The following is an 18439-nucleotide window of genomic DNA, read 5'->3' as shown; positions in this document are numbered from 1 at the left end:
TAGGATGGTGGCCTACAGCTGCATCTGTGTTGCTGCAAAGGACATGCTTTCATTCTTTTTACGGCTGTGTAGTATTCCATGGTGCGTGTGTACCATGTTTTCTTTTTCCAGTCCATCGTCAGTGGGCATCTAGGTTGATTCCGTGTCTTTGCTATTGTGAGTAATACTGTGATGAATGTACACGTGCGTGTGTCTTTTTGGGTAGGATGCTGTATTTTCCTTTGGCTGAATACCCGTGATGGAATTGCTGGGTCGAATGGTAGTTCTGTGTTAAGTTCTTTGAGGAATTTCCAAACTGCTTTCTACACCAGCTGAACTACTTCACATTCCCTCCAGCAGTGTATAAGCATTCCCTGCTCTCTGCAACCTTGCCAACATCTATTATTTTTTGACTTTTAAACAATACTCATTCTGGCTCATGTGAAATAGTATCTCATTTTGGTTTTGATTTGCATTTCTCTGATGGTTAGTAATGACCAACATTTTTCCTACATTACTTGGCCACTTCTGTGTTGTCTTTTAAGAAGTGTCTGTTCATGTCTTCTGCCCGTTTTTTAATGGGGTTGCTTTTTGCTTGTTGAATAATTTAAGTTCCTTACAGATCCTGGATATTAAGTTTCTGTTGGATGCTGATGTGGTGTGGCTGTGTCCCCACCCACATCTCATCTTGAATTGTAGCTTGCATAATTTCCACCTGTTGTGGGAGGGGACCTGGTGGGAGATAATTGAATCATGGGGCAGTTTCCCCATATTGTTCTCGTGTTAGTGAATAAGTCTTATGAGATCTGATGGATCCAAAGGAAACCCCTTCCGCTTGTCATTCATTCTCTCTCTTGCCTGCTGCTGTGTAAGACGTGCTTTTCACCTTCCACTATGATTGTGAGGCCTCCCCAGCCACATGGAACTGTGGGTCCATTAAACCTCTTGCTCTTTTAATTTACCCAGTCTCAGGTGTGTCTTTATCAGCAGTGTGAAAACGGACTAATGCAGAGGCATAGTTTGCAAATATTTTTTCCTACCCTGTAGGTTGTCTATTTACCTGTTAATAGTTGCTTTTGTTGTTGAGAAGTGCTTTGGTTTAATGAGGTCCCACTTGGTCTTTTTTTTTTTTTCTTGTAGTTGCTTTTGGAGATGTCATCAAGCAATCTTTGCCAAGGCCTATGTCCAGCATGGTGTGTCCTACATTTTCTTCTAGGGTTTTGATGGTTTTAGGTCTTACATTTAAATCTTTAAGGCATCTTACGTTTCAATCTTAAGGATGGAGTCAACGTTTCAATCAAAGGAAGGAGTCAAGTTTCAGTCTTCTGCATATGGCTAACCAGCTATCCCAGCACCATTTATTGACTAGGGAGCCCTTTCTCCACTTCTTGTTATTGTCGACTTTGTTGAAGAGCAGATGTTTGTAGGTGTGTGGCTTTACTTCTGGTTTCTCTAAACAGTTCCACTGGTCTATGTGTCTGTTTTTGTACCAGTACCATGCTGTTTTGGTTACGAGAGCCTTATAGTATATTTTGAAGTCAGGTAGTGTGATTCCTCCAGCTTTGTTCTTTTTGCTTAGGGTTGCTTTGGCTATTCAGGCTTTTTTTTTTTTTTTTTTTTTTCTTTTTGGGATCCATATGAATTTTATGATTCTTTTTTTTTTTTCTAATTCTGTGAAAAATAATGCTGGTGGTCTGATAGGAATAGCATTGAATCTGTAAATTGCTTTGGGTAATGTCAGCCATTTTAACAAGATTGATTCTTCCTATCCATGAGCATGGCATGTTGTTCTGTTTGTTTGTATTATCTCTGACTTCTTTCAGCAGTGTTTTTTAATCCTTGTAGAGATCTTTCACTTTCTTGGTTAGCTATAATCCCAGATATTTAATTCTTCTTGTACATGTTGTAAATGGGATTGCATTCTTGATTTGGATCTCAGCTTGGAAATTATTGATGTATAGAAATGATACTAGTTTTTTGGTTTCTGTTTTTGTTTTTGTTTTCTAAGGGTCAGTGACTTGTATGCTACTGGTTTTGATACATTGATTTTTTATCCTGAAACTTCACTGAAGTCATTTATTAGTTCGAGGAGTCTTTTGGCAGAGTTTTTAGGGGTTTCTATGTATAGTGTATCATCTATGAAGAAAGATAATTTGACTTCCTCTTTTCCTATTTGGTTACCTTTTATTTCTTTCCCTTGCCTGATTGCTCTGGCTAGGACTTCCAGTACTATGTTGGATAGGAGTGGTGAGAGTGGGTATTTTGTTTCGTTCCAGTTCTCACAGGAAATGCTCCCAACTTTTGCCTGTTCAATATGATGTTGCCTTTGGGTTTGTAACTGATGGATCTTATTATTTTGAGGCATATTCCTTTTATCTTTTGTCCTTTGATGCCTAATTTGTTGAAGGTTTTTTAACATGAAGGGACACTGAATTTTATTGAAAGCCCTTCCTGTGTCTATTGAGATGATCATATGGTTTCTGTTTTCAATTCTGTTTAGTGTCATAGAAGGATTTAGGGAGGAGTTCCCAGTTTTTGGCTTTTTGAAGTAATTTTCGTAGGATTGGTACTAGCTCTGCTTTGTATGTCTGGTAGAATTCAGCTGTGAATTTGTCTGGTTCAGGGTTTTTTTTTGGTTGGTAGGGTTTTTTTTTATTAGCAATTCAATTTTGAAAGTCTTATTCATCTGTTCAGGATTTGAATGTCTTCCTGATTCAATATTGCAAGGTTGTATGTTTCTGGGAATTTATTTATTTCTTCTAGGTTTGTGTGCATAGAGGTATTTATAACAATCTCTGAGAATCTTTGTGTTTCTATGGGATTGCTTGTAATATCACCTTTGTCATTTCTGATTGTGCTTATTTAGGTATTCTCTCTATTCTTGTTAATCTAGCTCATGGTCTACCAACTTTATTATTTCAAAAAATGAACTTTCTTTGTATGTGTTTTTGTGTCTCAATTTCATTCAATTCTGCTCTGATTTTGATTTTTTCTTTTCTTCTGCTGGCTTTGGGATTGGTTTGTTCTTTTTTTTTTTTCTAGTTCTTCCAAGTGTAATGTTATGTTGTTAATTTGAGATCTTTCTAACTTTATGATGTAGCTGTTTAGTGTTATAAACTTTCCCCTCAACACTGCTTTAGCCGTGTTCTGGTACGTTGTGTTTTCATTAGCTTCAAATAATTTTTTGATTTCTGCCTTAATTTCATTCTTTACCCAAAAGTCATCTAGGAGCAAAATGTTTAATTATGATGTAATTGGATAGTTTTGAGAGATCTTCTTGTTTTTTATTCGTATTTCTATTACATGTGGGCCAAGAGTGTAGTTGGTATGATTTCAATTTTCTTTGGATATTTCTGAGACTTGCTTTATGGCATGTGGCTGATCTTAAGAGTATGTGCCATATGCAGATAAGAAGAATATCTATTCTGTTGTTGTTGGGTATTCTGTAGACGTCTAGAAGACCCAGTTGATCAAGGGTTGAGTTTGAGTCCAGAATATCTTTGTTAGTTTTCTGCCTCTGTGATCTGTCTAATGCTGTCAGGGGGGTATTGGAGTCTCCCCATTATTGTGTTTATCTGTGTCTCTTCATAGGTCTCTAAGAACTTGTTTTATGAATCTGGGTGCCCCAGTGTTGGGTGCATAAATATTTAGGGTAGTTAAGTCTTCTTGTTGAGTTGAACCCTTTTTCACTATGTAAAGCCCCTCTTTGTTCTTTTTGATCATTGCTGGTTTAAAATCTGCTTCATCTGAAATAAGAATAGCAACCTCTGCTCTTTGTTGGTTTCCATTTACAAGATAGATCTTTCTCCATCCCTTTACTTGGAGCCAAAGTGTGTCATTACATGTGAGATGGGTTCTTGAAGACAGCAGACAGTTGGGTCTTGCTTCTTTATCCAACTTGTAAATCTGTGCCTTTTAAGTGGGTGGTTTGCCTGTTTACATTCAAGGTTAATATTGATATGTAAGGATTTAATCCTGTCATTTGTGTCATTAGCTGGTTTTCATGTAAACTTGATTGTATAGGTGCTTTATAGTGCAAGTGAGCTACTTATTTGTGTTTTTGTGGAGGCAGGTATCTTTCTTTAGTTTCCGTGTTTAGCACTCCCTTAAGGACCTTTGTAAAGCAGGTCTAATGATAGTAAATTCCTTTAATGTTCACTTGTCTAAAAAGGATTTTTTCTTCTTTGCTTGTGATGCTTAGTTTTGTGGGATATGAAATTCACGATTGGAAATTTTTTTCTTTAAGGATGTTGAAAATAGGGCCCCCAGTGTCTTCTGACTTGTAAGGTTTTTTCTGAAATGTCTGCTGTTATCCTGAAATGTTCTCTTTGTCAGTGGCGTGCTCTTTCTCTCTAGCTGCTTTTAATAGTTTTTCTTTCACATCACCCTGGGAGAATCTGATGACCATGTGCCTTGCGGATGGTCATCTTATATAGTATCTCACAGAGGTTTTCTGAATTCCTTGAATATCCTGTCAACCTCTAGTGAGATTGGGAAATTTTTCATGGACTATGTCCTCAAATATGTTTCCCAAGTTGCTTACTCTCTCTCCTTCTCTTTCAGAAAAGCCAGTGAGTCATGGGTTTGGTCTTTTTACATAATCCCATGCTTTTCAGAGGTTTTATTCATTTTTTAACACTCTTTTTTCTTTATATTTGTCTGCCTGTGTTGATTTGAAACAGCTGCCTTTACGCTCTAAAATTATTTTCTCAGCCTGGTCTATTCTGATGTTAATGCTTTCAATTTTATTATGAAATTCTTATATTGAATTTTTCAATTTCAGAAGTTCAGTCTGGTTATTCTTAAAATGGCTATGTTGTACATCAACTCTCAAATCATTTCCTTGGATTGAGTTTCAACTTTCTCCTGTATCTCATTGAGCTTCCTTGCCATCTAGACTCTGAATCCTATGTCTGTCATTTCAGTTTGATTAAGAACCATTGCTGGGCAGCTAGTATGTTCATTTGTAGGCAAGAAGACACTCTGGCTTTTAGAATTGCCAGAGTTCTTGTGTTTTTTTTTTTTTTTTTTCCTCATCTGTGAGTGCTGATGTTCTTTTATCCTTTTGAAGTTGCTGTCCTGGGGATGGAGCTTTTTATTTTTATGGATATAGTTGGATATAGTTGATTGGCTTTGTTTCTGAATTTTTTCATAGGGCTGAGGTTCAGCTCATCACTCCTGGGCTATATGCTCTAACCCTGGTGAGCTGGGACCAGGCCTGTGGCTGTGTCCTCTGGCCCCTTGAAGTTTAGTACCAGCTGCACTGGGAGGTCAAGGTACAGCTAGGCTGCTGGCCAAAGCACTCCATCAGGGGCCACCAGCCAAACTGCCCCATTGGTGGTTGCTGGCAAAAGTGCCCTGGCAGGGTGGTGGGGGCCACTGGCAAAAGTGCTCCAGTAGGGCCCTCTTTTTTAGTGTAGGCATTTAGTGCTAAAAATTTCACTTAGCACAGTTTTAACTGTGTGTGCCATGAATTTTGATATGTTGTGCTTTTATTTGAATTACATGTAATGTATTATCTTCTCTTTGACCCATGGATTATTTCATAACGTGTTATTTAATTTCCAAGTGTTTGGATATTTCCCTGTTATCTTTCTGTTATTGATTTCTACCTTGACTATATTGTGGTCAGAGAACACACTGTGAATGATTATAATTTTGCCGAAGTATGTTTTATGACCCAGCATTAAGTCTATCATGGTATGTGTTCCATGGGCAATTGAAAAGAACATATACTGTGCTCTTGTTGGGTACAGTGTTCCATAAATAGTCATTAGGTCCTGTTGATTAATGGTATTGTTGAGTTCTTTTCTATCTTTGTTGATTTTTTGTTTAGTTGCTCTATCTATATAATTCATATATAGGATTGCTATATCTTCTTAGTGGGTTGACCTATTTATCACTCTGTAATTCCCTTCTCTGCAGCCATTTTCTTTACTCTAAATATTAACTTATCTGATATTAATATAGCCATGGCTTCTGTCCTTTGATTAATACTTACATGATATATTTTTAAAAATATTTTTACTTTCAACCTTCCTATATCATTTTATTCAAAGTGAGTTTCATATAGTATATAGTTGAGTCTTTTTTAAAAAAATCCACTCAGCCAGTGTGTTTTTGTTGTCATATTTAGCCCATTTACGTTTAATGTAATTATTAATATGTTAGGATTTAAAACTCATTTAACTTTTTATTTTCTACTTGTTCCTGTCTTTTTTGTTTCTTTGTTTCTTCTTCCCTTCCTTTGAGTTACTTTAATGTTTTTGGAAATCCACTTTATCTATAGTGTTTTTGAGTGTATGTCTTTGATAGTTTTCTTTTAGTTATTGTTCTAGCTATAATATTCATATACATATTCATAACTTATTAAAGTTTACTGGTGTCATAATTTTACCAGTTTGGATGAAATATAGAAACTTTTCCTTCCTTTATGACATTTTACTTATCCCCTCATTTATATTATAATTGTTTAAATATTTCCTCTATGTGCATTTAAAAGGACATCAGACAGTGGTATGATGTTTGATTGAACTGTCAAGCATAAAACTCAAGAGAAGGAATGCTTACTGTACTTACTCATGTTGTTTGTCATGTTCTTGCATTCTTCCTGATGCTCCAAAATTCCTTTTTTTATATTTCTCTTCTACATAGAGACATAAATTTAGTTATTCTTTCAGAGTTGGTCTGGTGAAAAACACAATTTTCCTTTATCTGGGGATATCTTTATTTCCCCCTTATTCCTGAAGGATACCTTCACTGGGTATCTGGATTGATAGACTTGTGGGATTCTGGGTTGACATATTTTTCTTTCAGCACTTGAAAAATGTGCTATTTCCTTGTGGCCTCCATTGTTTCTGATAAGAAATCCCCTGTCATTTGAATTGTGTTTTCCTTGTAGGTAAGGTGTCATTTTTCTCTGGCTGCTGTCAAGATTTTTCTTTGTAGGTTTTCAGAAATTTAATTATTATGTATCTTGGAGGAGATTTGGGTTTACCCTATTTGGAGTATGTTTAGCTTCTTACATTTTTAGGTTCATGTTTCTTCCAAAATTGAGAAGTTTTCAGCCATTACTTTTCTGAATACCTTTTCACACCTGTCATCTTGTCTTCTTTCTGTCCTCTTTTTGAAACTCTGATAGCATGAATATTATATCTTTGGTTATAGCCCTGCAGTTGCTGAAGCTTTATCAATTTTTTCTACTATTTTCTCTGTGTTGTTGACATTGACTAATTCCTATGGTTTTAAACTCAGTTCACTGATTCTTTCCTTTGTCTCTCCATCCTGTTATGTGCATCCACTGAGTTTTTTATTTTGATTATTGTATCTTTCAGTAATAATATTTCAATTTGGCTTTTATTTATATCATCTATTTTCTGAGACATCCTACTTTTTCATTTGTTTCAAGTGTGTTCATAATTGCTCATTGAAGCATTTTTATCATAGCTGGTTTAAAATCTTTCTTAGGCAATTGTAACATCTCAGTCATCCCAGTATTGGTTTTTGTGGATTGTCTCTTTTCTATTTATTTTGTCATCTTCTTTGTTCTTTGTATGACCAGTTATTTTCTGTTGAAATCTGGACATTTTTGTATTATGTCATGATTCTGGATCTCATTTAAACTGCATTTTTACTGTCTCTTTTTGAACACTGCCTTTCTGGGGGTAGGGGGTGGTGATGGTAATTCCTTGTAACTGACATGTGGAGATGGAAGTCTAGATTCCCCAGGAGGCCTCTGTTGATACCTGAGGGTGGGGTCTTTTTACTGCTTGCTTAGGGAGAGGGGTGGAAGTTTCAACTTCCCAGATGGTCTCCGCTGACACTGTAGGGGTTGTGGTAATTACAACCCAATGGAGATGAAAGTTCTGGATACCTACTTGGCCTTCTCTGACACTAGCTGGTAGGGCTAGGGGGAGGCCTTATTACAGCCTCATGAAAGAGGAAGTCTAGACCCCCACTTGGCCTTTGTTGGCATGGGTAGAGGGAGGCTATACTTTTTTTCTGTGGTGTTTTGCTGGAGTAGAGCTGTTAATATCTAATATTTTTCTGTCTTGCTGAGTTGATTCTTTCCTGACTCCTTGATTAGAGAGAGCCTGCTTTAGTTTTGTGTGTGTGTGTGTGTGTGTGTGCATGTGTATACACGTTGGTGTTTCCAGATTGCTGCCTTCTTTAACTCCAAGTCTGAGGTACATGAGACAAAAAGAAAACCCAGGGGATCCACCACCGTGTCCTTCTCTGCTCTTCCCTCTTATTGCCATCCTTCAGAGTCTTATGCTTGTTTTATGTATGCTCAGAGATTCTAGTTGTACTTAGTGGGAAGAAGTATGTCATCTCTAGAAGTGGATTCCTTCTTCCCAGGGTTATATTTTCTCCAAGATATGCCACGGACAGAAGTTCATAGGAGATGCTTAAACTCCCATATCTGTGCATTGTTGTGTTTGTTTTTTATATCTAAGAGCACAATTTCTTCTGACTTCCAGATGGCTGGGCTAAGGGATACAGGATCCTCTCAGACTGCTCAGTACAGATGATTCTGAGTAGTTGACCGACTGTTGTTCTGGAAGAACTGAGCCCTTGTCAGACTGCTCAGTACAGAGGATTCTGAGTAGTTGACCGACTTGTTCTGGAAGAACTGAACCCTTGTCAGACTGCTCAGTGCAGATGATTCTGAGTAGTTGACCGACTTGTTCTGGAAGAACTGAACCCTTGTCAGACTGCTCAGTGCAGATGATTCTGAGTAGTTGACCGACTGTTGTTCTGGAAAAACTGAGCCCTTGTCAGACTGCTCAGTACAGATGATTGGGAGTAGTTGACCGACTGTTGTTCTGGAAGAACTGAGCCCTTATCATAGATCCCTAAGTTGACATAACTCAGACTTACATGCTTTTCAGATAAAAATTGTAAATTTAAGTTATTTAAATTTTATAAATGATTTTTTTCATGGAAAGTTCTTTTTGTGCCATTGATTTTCTGCTTCCTGATAAATATTAATATTAAGACAATCCTTTTTAGGAATGGCATGGTTAAAATATCCTTATTTTCTAAATCCACAATAATAGATATTATACTAACATTGCAAATGTGCTTTCAATTGAGGATACTCCCGAGAATGGATCAGAAATAGCTATATAAACAAAAGTACATTTCATAGTGGGTGTTTTTAAGTTGCTTTGGCAAATGGGATAAACTTGGTTATTATTAAGTACATTTAATCCTAAATTAGGTAACAGTGAGTGTGGGGCCTGTTCTCTCAGTGACCTATTCTCTAAGTGATACATTCCAACTAGAGCGGCTTAGAGTAAGTTGGAGGCCATCCTAATGGTGAATTTTCCTATCATTCTTCACTTCAGGTAATGCCATTTAGGCTTTTGAGATTTAGAAATATGACAATTGCTTTAATTTGCCATCTATAACATTTAAAAATTATTAAAATCTAGATTTGCATGTGAAAAAAATTGTGTGTTCATGAAGACAGCTTACTTATATCTACCGAGCTCTTTTAATTCCATTCAGAATATGTGATTCTTATCATGTTCTGGACTTCCTGTGCCACACACACACATACACACACACACACACATACACACAAGCACAGAGCCATCCTGATTTGAAGACTTTGGTAATGTGTTTTTGTACAGGGCATAAAAATATATCTCTGTAATTACATGATATTTAGTGATTAGATAATTATGGATAATTGCATGGGGTAGTTCTAAGTGCTAAAGTGTTACCATAAGATCTAAAATGTACAAATTGCATAATAATTATTCTTGAGAGTTATTTGGTAATTTTGAGCATAATTATCATGTGATCCACAGTGCATGTAATTAATGCATAATCACATGGATTTTGCCTTCATAACTACTTCACCCTTGTTATGAAGCTCTTTGTCATAACATTTGAGTATAAATATAATGTAATTGGCTCCCGGATACAGTACATTAAGCCCCATGATAATTGCTTTCACGGTAACAGTACCCCTTATTCCATTCCAATTGCTGTCTTTTAAGATTTTATTAGGAAGAACAAAATACCTAAGATACGGTGGTGGGCAGTTAGAGGAGTGGGTGAGTGGTGGGTACTATGTGCTCATTGTGGATGAGGAGTATCTTTGCTGTGACCACAGTATTTCCATGTAGATGGAAGATGTCTCCATTTTTCATAATAGACAAAAATCTGTCTTCTGACTAAACTTGTATTTGGTGTAAGACTCCTTGCTGTCCAGCCATAGTCAGCACCCATGAAGTCTCTCCCTCTATTTGTTTTTAATTTTTAATTTTTGTGGGTACAGAGGTGTATATATTTATGGGATACATGGGATATTTTGATACAGGCATATAATCATAATAATCACATCAGGGTAAGTGGGATATTCATCACCTAAAGTATTTATCCTTTCATTGTGTTACAAATAATCCAGTTATACTCTTGGTTATTTTTAAATGTACAATAATTATTGTTGACTGTAGTTACCCTGTTGTGCTATCAAGTACCAGATCTTATTCATCCTACTTAACTATATTTTTGTACTCATTAACCATTCCTACTTACCCCCCACCCGCTGCCAATTTCCTTCCCAGTAACAATGGTTACTTCCTTCTGGTTACCATTGTTCTATTCTCTATCTCTGTAAGTTCAGTTGTTTTAATTTTTAGTTCCCACAAATCGATGAGAACATGCAAAATTTGTCTTTCTATATCTGGCTTATTTCACTTAATGTAATGATTTTCAGTTCCATCCATGTTGTTGCAAGTGACAGAATCTTATGTTTTTATGGCTGAATAGTACTCCATTTTGTAGAGATAACACATTTTTTTAAATCCATTTGTCTGTTGATGGACATTTAGGTTGGTTCCAAATGTTTGCTATTGTTAACAGTGCTGCAATAAACATGGGAGTGTGGATATCTATTTGATACACTGATTACCTTTCTTTTGGGTATAAACCTGGCCGTGGGTATAAACCTAGCCGTGGGATTGCTGGATTATATTATAGCTCTATTTTCAGCTTTTTAAGGAACCTCCACACTGCTCTCCATAATAGTTGTACTAATTTACAATTCCACCAGCAGTGTGTATGAGGGTTCTATATCCTCGCCAGCATTTATTATTGCCTGTCTTTTGGACAAAAGCCATTTTAACTGGGGTGAGATGATATCTCATTGCAGTTTTGATTTGCATTTATCTGATGATCAGTGATGTTGAGCACCTTTTCATACACCTGTTTGCCATTTGAATGTCTTTTTTGAGAAATGGCTATTCAGAGCTATATCTATTTGCCCATTTGAAATTAGATTATCAAAATTTTTTCTACAGAGTTGTTTGAGCTTTTTATATATTCTGGTTATTAATCCCTTGTCAGATGAATACTTTGCAAATGTTTTCTCCTATTCTGTGGGTGTCTCTTCACTTTGTTGATTGTTTACTTTGCTGTGCAGAGGTTTTTTAACTTGATGTGATCCCATCTGTCCAATTTTGCTTTGGTTGCCTGTGCTTGTGGGGCATTACTCAAGTTGCTTTGGCTGCCTGTGCTTATAGGGTATTACTAAAGAAATCTTTACACTATTCAATGTCCTGGGGAGTTTTCCCAATGTTTTCCTGTAGTCGTTTCATAGTTTGAGGTCTTATATTTAGTCTTTAATCCATTTGTATGTGATTTTTGTATACGACAAGATAGGAGTCTAGTTTCATTCTTCTGCATGTGGTTATCTAGTTTTCCCAGCACCATTTATTGGAGAGACTGTCCTGTCCCCTGGACAGTTGATGACTGTTGATGATTTTTGCCTCAATATTTATCAGGGATACTGGCCTGTAGTTTTATTTTTTGATATGTCTTTGGTTTTGGTATCAGGGTAATACTGGCTTCATGGATTGAATTTGGAGGTATTTCCTCCTCCTCTGTCTTCTGGAATAGTTTGAGTAAGGTTCTTCTTTAAATATTTGGTAAAATTCAGCAGTGAAGTGATCAAGTCCCAGGCTTTTCTTTGCTTGGAGACTTTATTACAGCTTCAATCTCATTATTTGTTATTGATCTGTTCAGGTTTTGGATTTCTTCATGGTTCAGTCTTGGTAGGTTCTATGTGTCTAAGAATTTATCTGTTTTTCCTGGGTTTTCTAATTTACTGGCATGTAGTTGCTCCCAGTAGCCTCTAATGATGCTTTGAATTACTGCAGTACTGGTTGTAATGTCTCCTTTTTCATCTCTGATTTTATTTATTTGGCTCTTTTCTCCTTTTTTCTTAGTCTGGATAATGGTTTGTCGATTTCGTTTATCTTTTCAAAAACCAACGTTTTGTTTTCATTGATCTTTTGTATTGTTTTCTTCATTCCCACTTCATTTATTTCTGCTCTGATCTTTATTATTTCTTTTCTTTTACTAATTTTGGGTTTGGTTTGCTCTTTTCTAGTTCTTTAAGATGCATCAATAGATTGAGGGTTTTCTCTATTTTTTTTTTTTTTTTTTGATGTAGGTGTTTATAGCTATAAACTTTCCTCTTAGTACTGCTTTTGCTGCATCCCACAGGTTTTTGGTATGTTGTGTTTGTATTATTATTTGTTTCAAGAAATCTCTAAATTTTCTTCTTAATTTATTCATTGACCCACTGGTCATTCAGAAGCGTATTGTTTAATTTCCATGTGTTTGTATAGTTTCCAGAATTTTCCCTGTTATTGATTTCTAATTCCACTGTGGTCAGAGAAGATACTTGATGTAATTTCAGTTTGTTTTTGAATTTTTAAAGATGCATTTTGTTGCCATAATGTATGGGCTGTTCTTGAGAATTATTCATGTGTTGAGGAGAAGAATGTGGATTTCATAGCCATTGAATGAAATGTTCTGTAAATGTCAATTAGGTCCATTTGGTCAGTAGTGCAGCTTCGTTGATATATCTTTGTTGAATTTCTGTCTGGATAATCTCTGTCCAGTGCTGAAAGTGGCATGTGGAAGTCTTCAACTGTTATTGTATTGGGGTCTGTCTCTTGCTTTAACTCTAATAAAATTTGTTTTATATATCTGGATGCTCAGTGTTGGGTACATATATATTTACAATTGTCATGTCCTCTTGCTTAATTTACCCCTTTATCATTGTGACCTTGTCTCTTTTGGTAGTTTTGTCTTGAAATCTATTTTGTCTGATACATGTATAGCTACTCTTGCTTTTGTTTGGTTTCCATTTGCATGGATTATCTTTTTCCATCCCTTTTTTTTTAGTCTATGTTTGTCTTTATAGGTAAAGTGTGTTTCTTATAGGCAACAGATGATTGGGTCTTTTTTTTTTTTTAAAATCCATTCAACCGCTCTGTGTCTTTTGATTGGAGAGTTTAGTCCATGTGTACTCAATGTTATTTTTGATAGGTAAGAACTTACTCTTGCCAATTTTGTTATTTGTTTTCTGATTGTTGTGTGGTCTTCTCTTTCTTATTTCTTTCCTTACTTTTTTTTTTTTTAAGTGAAAGTGATTTTCTTTGGTGGTATGTTTTAATTTCTTGCTTTTTACTTTTTGTTGTATCTGTTTTATGTTTTTTGATTTGAGGTTAAATAAGGCTTGCAAATAACATCTTATAACCCATAATTTTAAATGGATGACAACTTAACATTGATTGCATAAGCAAGCTAACAAACCAGCCCAGAGAAAACTAATAAAAACTCTACACTTTAGCTTCATCCCCCTACTTTTTAACTTTTTGTTGTTTCTATTTATATCTTTATATCTGAAAAGTTGTTGGAGTTATTTTTGATCAGTTCATCTTTTAGTCTTTTAACTCTAGATATGAGCAGTTTACACACCACGATTACAGTGTTACGATATTCTGTGTTTTTCTGTGTACTTACTACCACTAGTGAGTTGTGTACCTTCAGATGATTTCTTAATGCTCACTAACATTCTTTTATTTCAGACTGAAGAAATCCCTTTAGCATTTCTTATAGGACAGGTCTGGTGTTGCTGGAATCCTTCAGCTTTTGTTTGTCTGGGAAGGCATTTTTCCTTCATATTTGAAATGCATTTTTGTTGGATATACAATTTCAGAATAAAAGGATTTCTTTCCTTTAACACTTTAAATAACAATGACACTATTTCCTGACCTGTAAAGTTTCCACTGAAAAGTCTGCTGCCAGATGTACTGGAGCTCCATTGTATGTTTTTTTCTTTGTTTCTTTTCTTTTGCAGCTTTTAGGATCCTTTCTTCATTCCTCACCTTTGGGAGTTTGATAATTAAATGTCTTGAGGTAGTCTTATTTGGGTTGAATCTGTTTAGTGTTCTATAGTCTTCTTACACTTGAACATTGACATCTTACTCTAGTTTCGAGAAGTTCTCATTATTATCCTTTCGAGTAAACTTTCTCCCCCTTTCTTTCTGTCTCTCCCTTCTCTTGAAGGGTGATAAATCTTAGATTTCTCTTTTTGAGGCCATTTTCTAGATAATGCAGTTGTGCTTCATTTTTTAAAATCCTTTTTTCTTCAGTCTCCTCTGGCTGCATATTTTCAATAGCCAGTCTTCAAGCTCACTAATTCTTTGTCTTGCTTGGTCAACTCTGCTGTCAAGAGAGTCTCAGGCATTCCGTCTGGGTCAGTTACATTTTTCAACTCCAGAGATTTTGCATGATTGTTTTTAATTATTCCAATTTCATTGTTAAGTGTATCTGATAGGATTCTGTTTGTCTTTTCTGGGTTATCTTGCATTTCACTGAATTTTTTTTAAACAACTATTTTGAATTCTTTGTCCGAAAGGTTACATATCTATCCCTGTCTCTCCAGGATTGGTCCCTGGTGCCTTACTTAGTTCATTTGGTGAGGTCATGTTTTCATGGATGGTCTTGATGCTCTTGGATGTTTGTCGGTGTCTGAGTTAAGTATTTATTGAAGTCTCTAAAATCTGGGCTTGTTTGTACTCATCCTTCTTAGGAAAGCTTTCCAGGTAATTGAAGGGACTTTGGTGTTGTGATCTAAGTTTTTAATCCCTGCAGCCATATCTGCTTTAGGGGACACTCAAAGCCCAGTAATTTCATGACTCTTTCAGACTCATAGAAGTACCACCTTGGTAGTCTTGGATACAATCCAGAAGAATTTTGTGGATTACCAGGCAGACTTTTTTTTTCTCTTACATTCTCCCAAACAAAGAGTCTCTCTCTCACTCTGTCCTAAGATTCCTGGAGCTGGGTGAGGGGTGACACAAGCACCTCTGTGGCCACCACCACTGGGACTGTTCTGGATCAGACCTGAAGCCGGGACATCTCTGAGTCTCACCCAAGGCCCATGGGGTACTGCCTGGGTACCACTGTTGATTATTTGGGGTCCAAGGGCTCTATAGTCGGGAAATGATGAATCCTTCCAGTACTAGGACCTTCCCTTCAAGACAGTGGATTTTCCTTTGACCCAGGGTGTGTCTAGAAATGTCACCTGGGAGGTAGGGCCTGGAATCGGGGCCTCATGACTCTGCCCAGTGCCCTATCCTACTTTGGCTGAGCAGTTATCCAAGTTGTAAGATAAAGTCCTCTTTACTCTTCCCTCTCTTCTCAAATGGAAGGAAGGAGTCTCTTTTGGAGCTGTGAGCTGTGCTGCCTAGGGTTGAGGGAGGGGTGACACAAGCACCCTTAGTTGCCCTAGCTGGTACCTCACTAGGTTGTGTGCACCCCAAGTCCAGTGGCTCCAAGCCAAGCACAACACCAGGACTTGCCCAGGAATTGTAGTCCTTCTATCATAGACAGCCTTCAAGTTTATTTAGGACCCCAGAGCACTTTAGCTCATGGTGGTGAGGCTTGTCAGAACTCAGATTCTGACCACACAGAGGTACCCCTTTGTCTAGGGCTGGTCTAAATGTTCCCTCCATGGGCACTGGCTGAGTTCTGCATGTTGTTTTTACTGTGACAGGGCAGCACCGAGTTCCAGTACACAGTCCCACAATCACTGTGCTCTCTCTCCCAAGTGCATATGTGTTCTGTCTCTGGGGCACACAGCCACTGCAGGGGAGGGGTAAGGGGTGACATCAGCAATTCCAAATGATCTTTTCTACCTTCCTCTGTGCCTCTTTCAATGATATGGAGTTAAAACCAGGTACTGTGACCACTCACCTGAAATTTGGTTCTTATGTAGGTGCTTTTCTGTGTGGACAGTTGTTCAATTTGGTGTTCCTACAGGGAGGATGATCACTGGAGGCTTCTATTTGGCCATCTTTCTCCACGCTCACCCAAGTCTTTGTATTATTATTATTAATGCAGCAGAGCATCAGTTTTCTTTTTGGCCTAGAAGTTTCAGAAAGCAGGAATTTCTGTAAGGAGAAGATCTTCTTGATAAACTGCAGTGAGAGGGAGCCTTACTTTGCTGATGGGACCGTCAACGTGATGGTGAAATGCAACTACTTACGAGACTGGAGCAAGAGCTTTGGCTAAACTTCCAAAACGATGACACAGGTTTTGCAACTTTTGTCCACAGGTTTCACGTGGCAGGATGACTATACTCAGTCTGTGATGGACCAGGAACTTGCAGACCTCCCCAAAACCTACCTGAGGCGTCCTGAAGCGTCCGGCCCAGCCAGGTAAGTGTGGATGTGGCTTGCTGCCCCTTGCTCCCGGGACACAGCCCATAGCCATTACACTTAGGATTTGTTCGTTTGTTTTAATGTAGCAAAGAACCCACTATCTTTTTGGTGCAGACGTTTCAGAAAGTTAGGATATCTGTAAGGAAAAGGTTGGTTCCCATGAGAGAAGGAGATATTGGGGTGACCCTCCAGTGAGGTGCCGTTTTCATTGAGACATGCCCAGGGGTTCTTCATTTTTCCATGAGACTCTTAGAAAAATCCTGCATCTTCAAGGCCTTGATCAAAAGCAGATAAGTCAAGAATTCCCATTTCTAAGAAATTATTTTTGCTTTAGACAAAAAGCAGAATTAAATTGTGAAAGTCTTTATCGTCCTTTCCCAGAGCAGAGCAACCTATACTGAGCTAAATATATTGTTCCATATTCTCTTATTTTGTATTCAAACTATGTGGTAATTACTAATGTCACATAAACTATTCGGTAATGTCATACATACCATGTACTAATGTCATACCCATTCTTGAAAGTGAGGAAATTGAGACATAGGGAGGTTAAAAAATTAGTTTAAAGACAAATCACAGTAAGAACGCTGCCACTGTTGGATTCCTGAGCCATCGCGCTATTTTTCATGTTTAAAAAAAAAAAAAAAAGAACACATGAAAATGACGTTTCCTAAAGGTTTAGTTTGCAAAGTCCATTTTTCCCTGACAGAGAGACTATTCTAGAGCCATAGTCTTTAGTCAGAAAGATTCCAGTAACACAAAATTTAGATAGCCGCTTTCATGCCCATGTCCATCTGATACGGAAAGCAATTAAGTGTCCTGGCAGGATCAAAAGAGTTTACGTGTGGAGAACTGGTAACCGACCCCCAGCACACGCGCACACTGAGGGCGGGGGCTGCGTCTTTGTGCTTCTGTGCCTGGTGTATCTACCTTTAATACCTCCTTTATCAAAGAGAATGTGCTGTTATACTCTAAGTCTTTCCTGTAGGAAACCAAACAAAAACCCACCAAGATGTTTTCAACTTGAGTTGTGTTGAATTTCCATGTTCATGTTGGATATGTTCAAACTCCTTGCACTCCTCTCTAAATTCCACTGGGGGCGCTGTGCACCGCCCCAGGGACCTTGAACTCCATCAAGTATAGGGATGGGTTGGGCGGCCCCAGACGGGCAAGCAACAGAGGGCTGAAGAATTGGGAGCACCAAGCAAGGGATGGCTCCTCCTCAGTCTGGGGGTGCAGAGCGGGGCAAACAGAAGCTGCCCAACGTGGGAGGAAAGAGCGCCGCCGAGAGGAGAATCCAGGGAGGACCTGCCTCTGAGAAATCAAACTCAGCAGCAACCCTGGAGAGGCGCCTGGATTGTGCCTTCTAAACGTTAAACGTGGTCATTTGAAAAAATTGCCAGTTTTTATTATTTAAAACAGTGCCAGTTTTATTATGAAAAATGGAAATGGTATGTTATCTTTGTTTTAAACACATAGGCTTTGAGATTGGAACCTACCTTCCTTCCTTCCTTCCTTCCTTCCTTCCTTCCTTCCTTCCTTCCTTCCTTCCTTCCTTTTGTTTTCTTTTTCTTTCTTTCTTTCCTTCTTTCTTTCTTTCTCTCTCTTCTTTCTTTCTTTCTTTCTTTCTTTCTTTCTTTCTTTCTTTCTTTCTTTCTTTCTTTCTTTCTTTCTTTCTTCTTTCTTTCTCTTTCTTTCTTTCCTTCTTTCTTTCCCTCCCTCCCTCCCTCCCTCCCTCCCTCCCTCCTTCCTTCCTTCCTTCCTTCCTTCCTTCCTTCCTTCCTTCCTTCTTTCTCGGTCTCTCTCTCTCTCCCTTTTTCTTTTCTTTTCTTTTCTTTCTTTTCTCTGTCTTGCTTCGTCACCCAGGCTGGAGTGCAGTGACGTGATCTCGGTTTACTACAGCCTCCACCTCTTGGGTTCAAGCG

The 18439-nt window shown here is 37.7% G+C and overlaps 1 protein-coding gene across 1 annotated transcript in view; it reads left to right on the top strand.

Moving 5' to 3' along the window:
* PTPRN2 (protein tyrosine phosphatase receptor type N2) overlaps positions 1 to 18439 on the top strand; it is a 481362-nt gene that overhangs the window by 336471 nt on the left and 126452 nt on the right. The window contains exon 4 of the mRNA XM_030932019.1: positions 16409 to 16511. Coding sequence (XP_030787879.1) covers positions 16409 to 16511 — 103 coding nt within the window. The remainder of the gene's footprint in view (positions 1 to 16408; positions 16512 to 18439) is intronic.

Source organism: Rhinopithecus roxellana, chromosome 6 (assembly GCF_007565055.1).
Source record: "Rhinopithecus roxellana isolate Shanxi Qingling chromosome 6, ASM756505v1, whole genome shotgun sequence".
NCBI classification, from domain to species: Eukaryota; Metazoa; Chordata; class Mammalia; order Primates; family Cercopithecidae; genus Rhinopithecus; species Rhinopithecus roxellana.
Note: the sequence above shows the minus strand (reverse complement) of the source record. Positions and strands in the feature narration are given on the sequence as shown.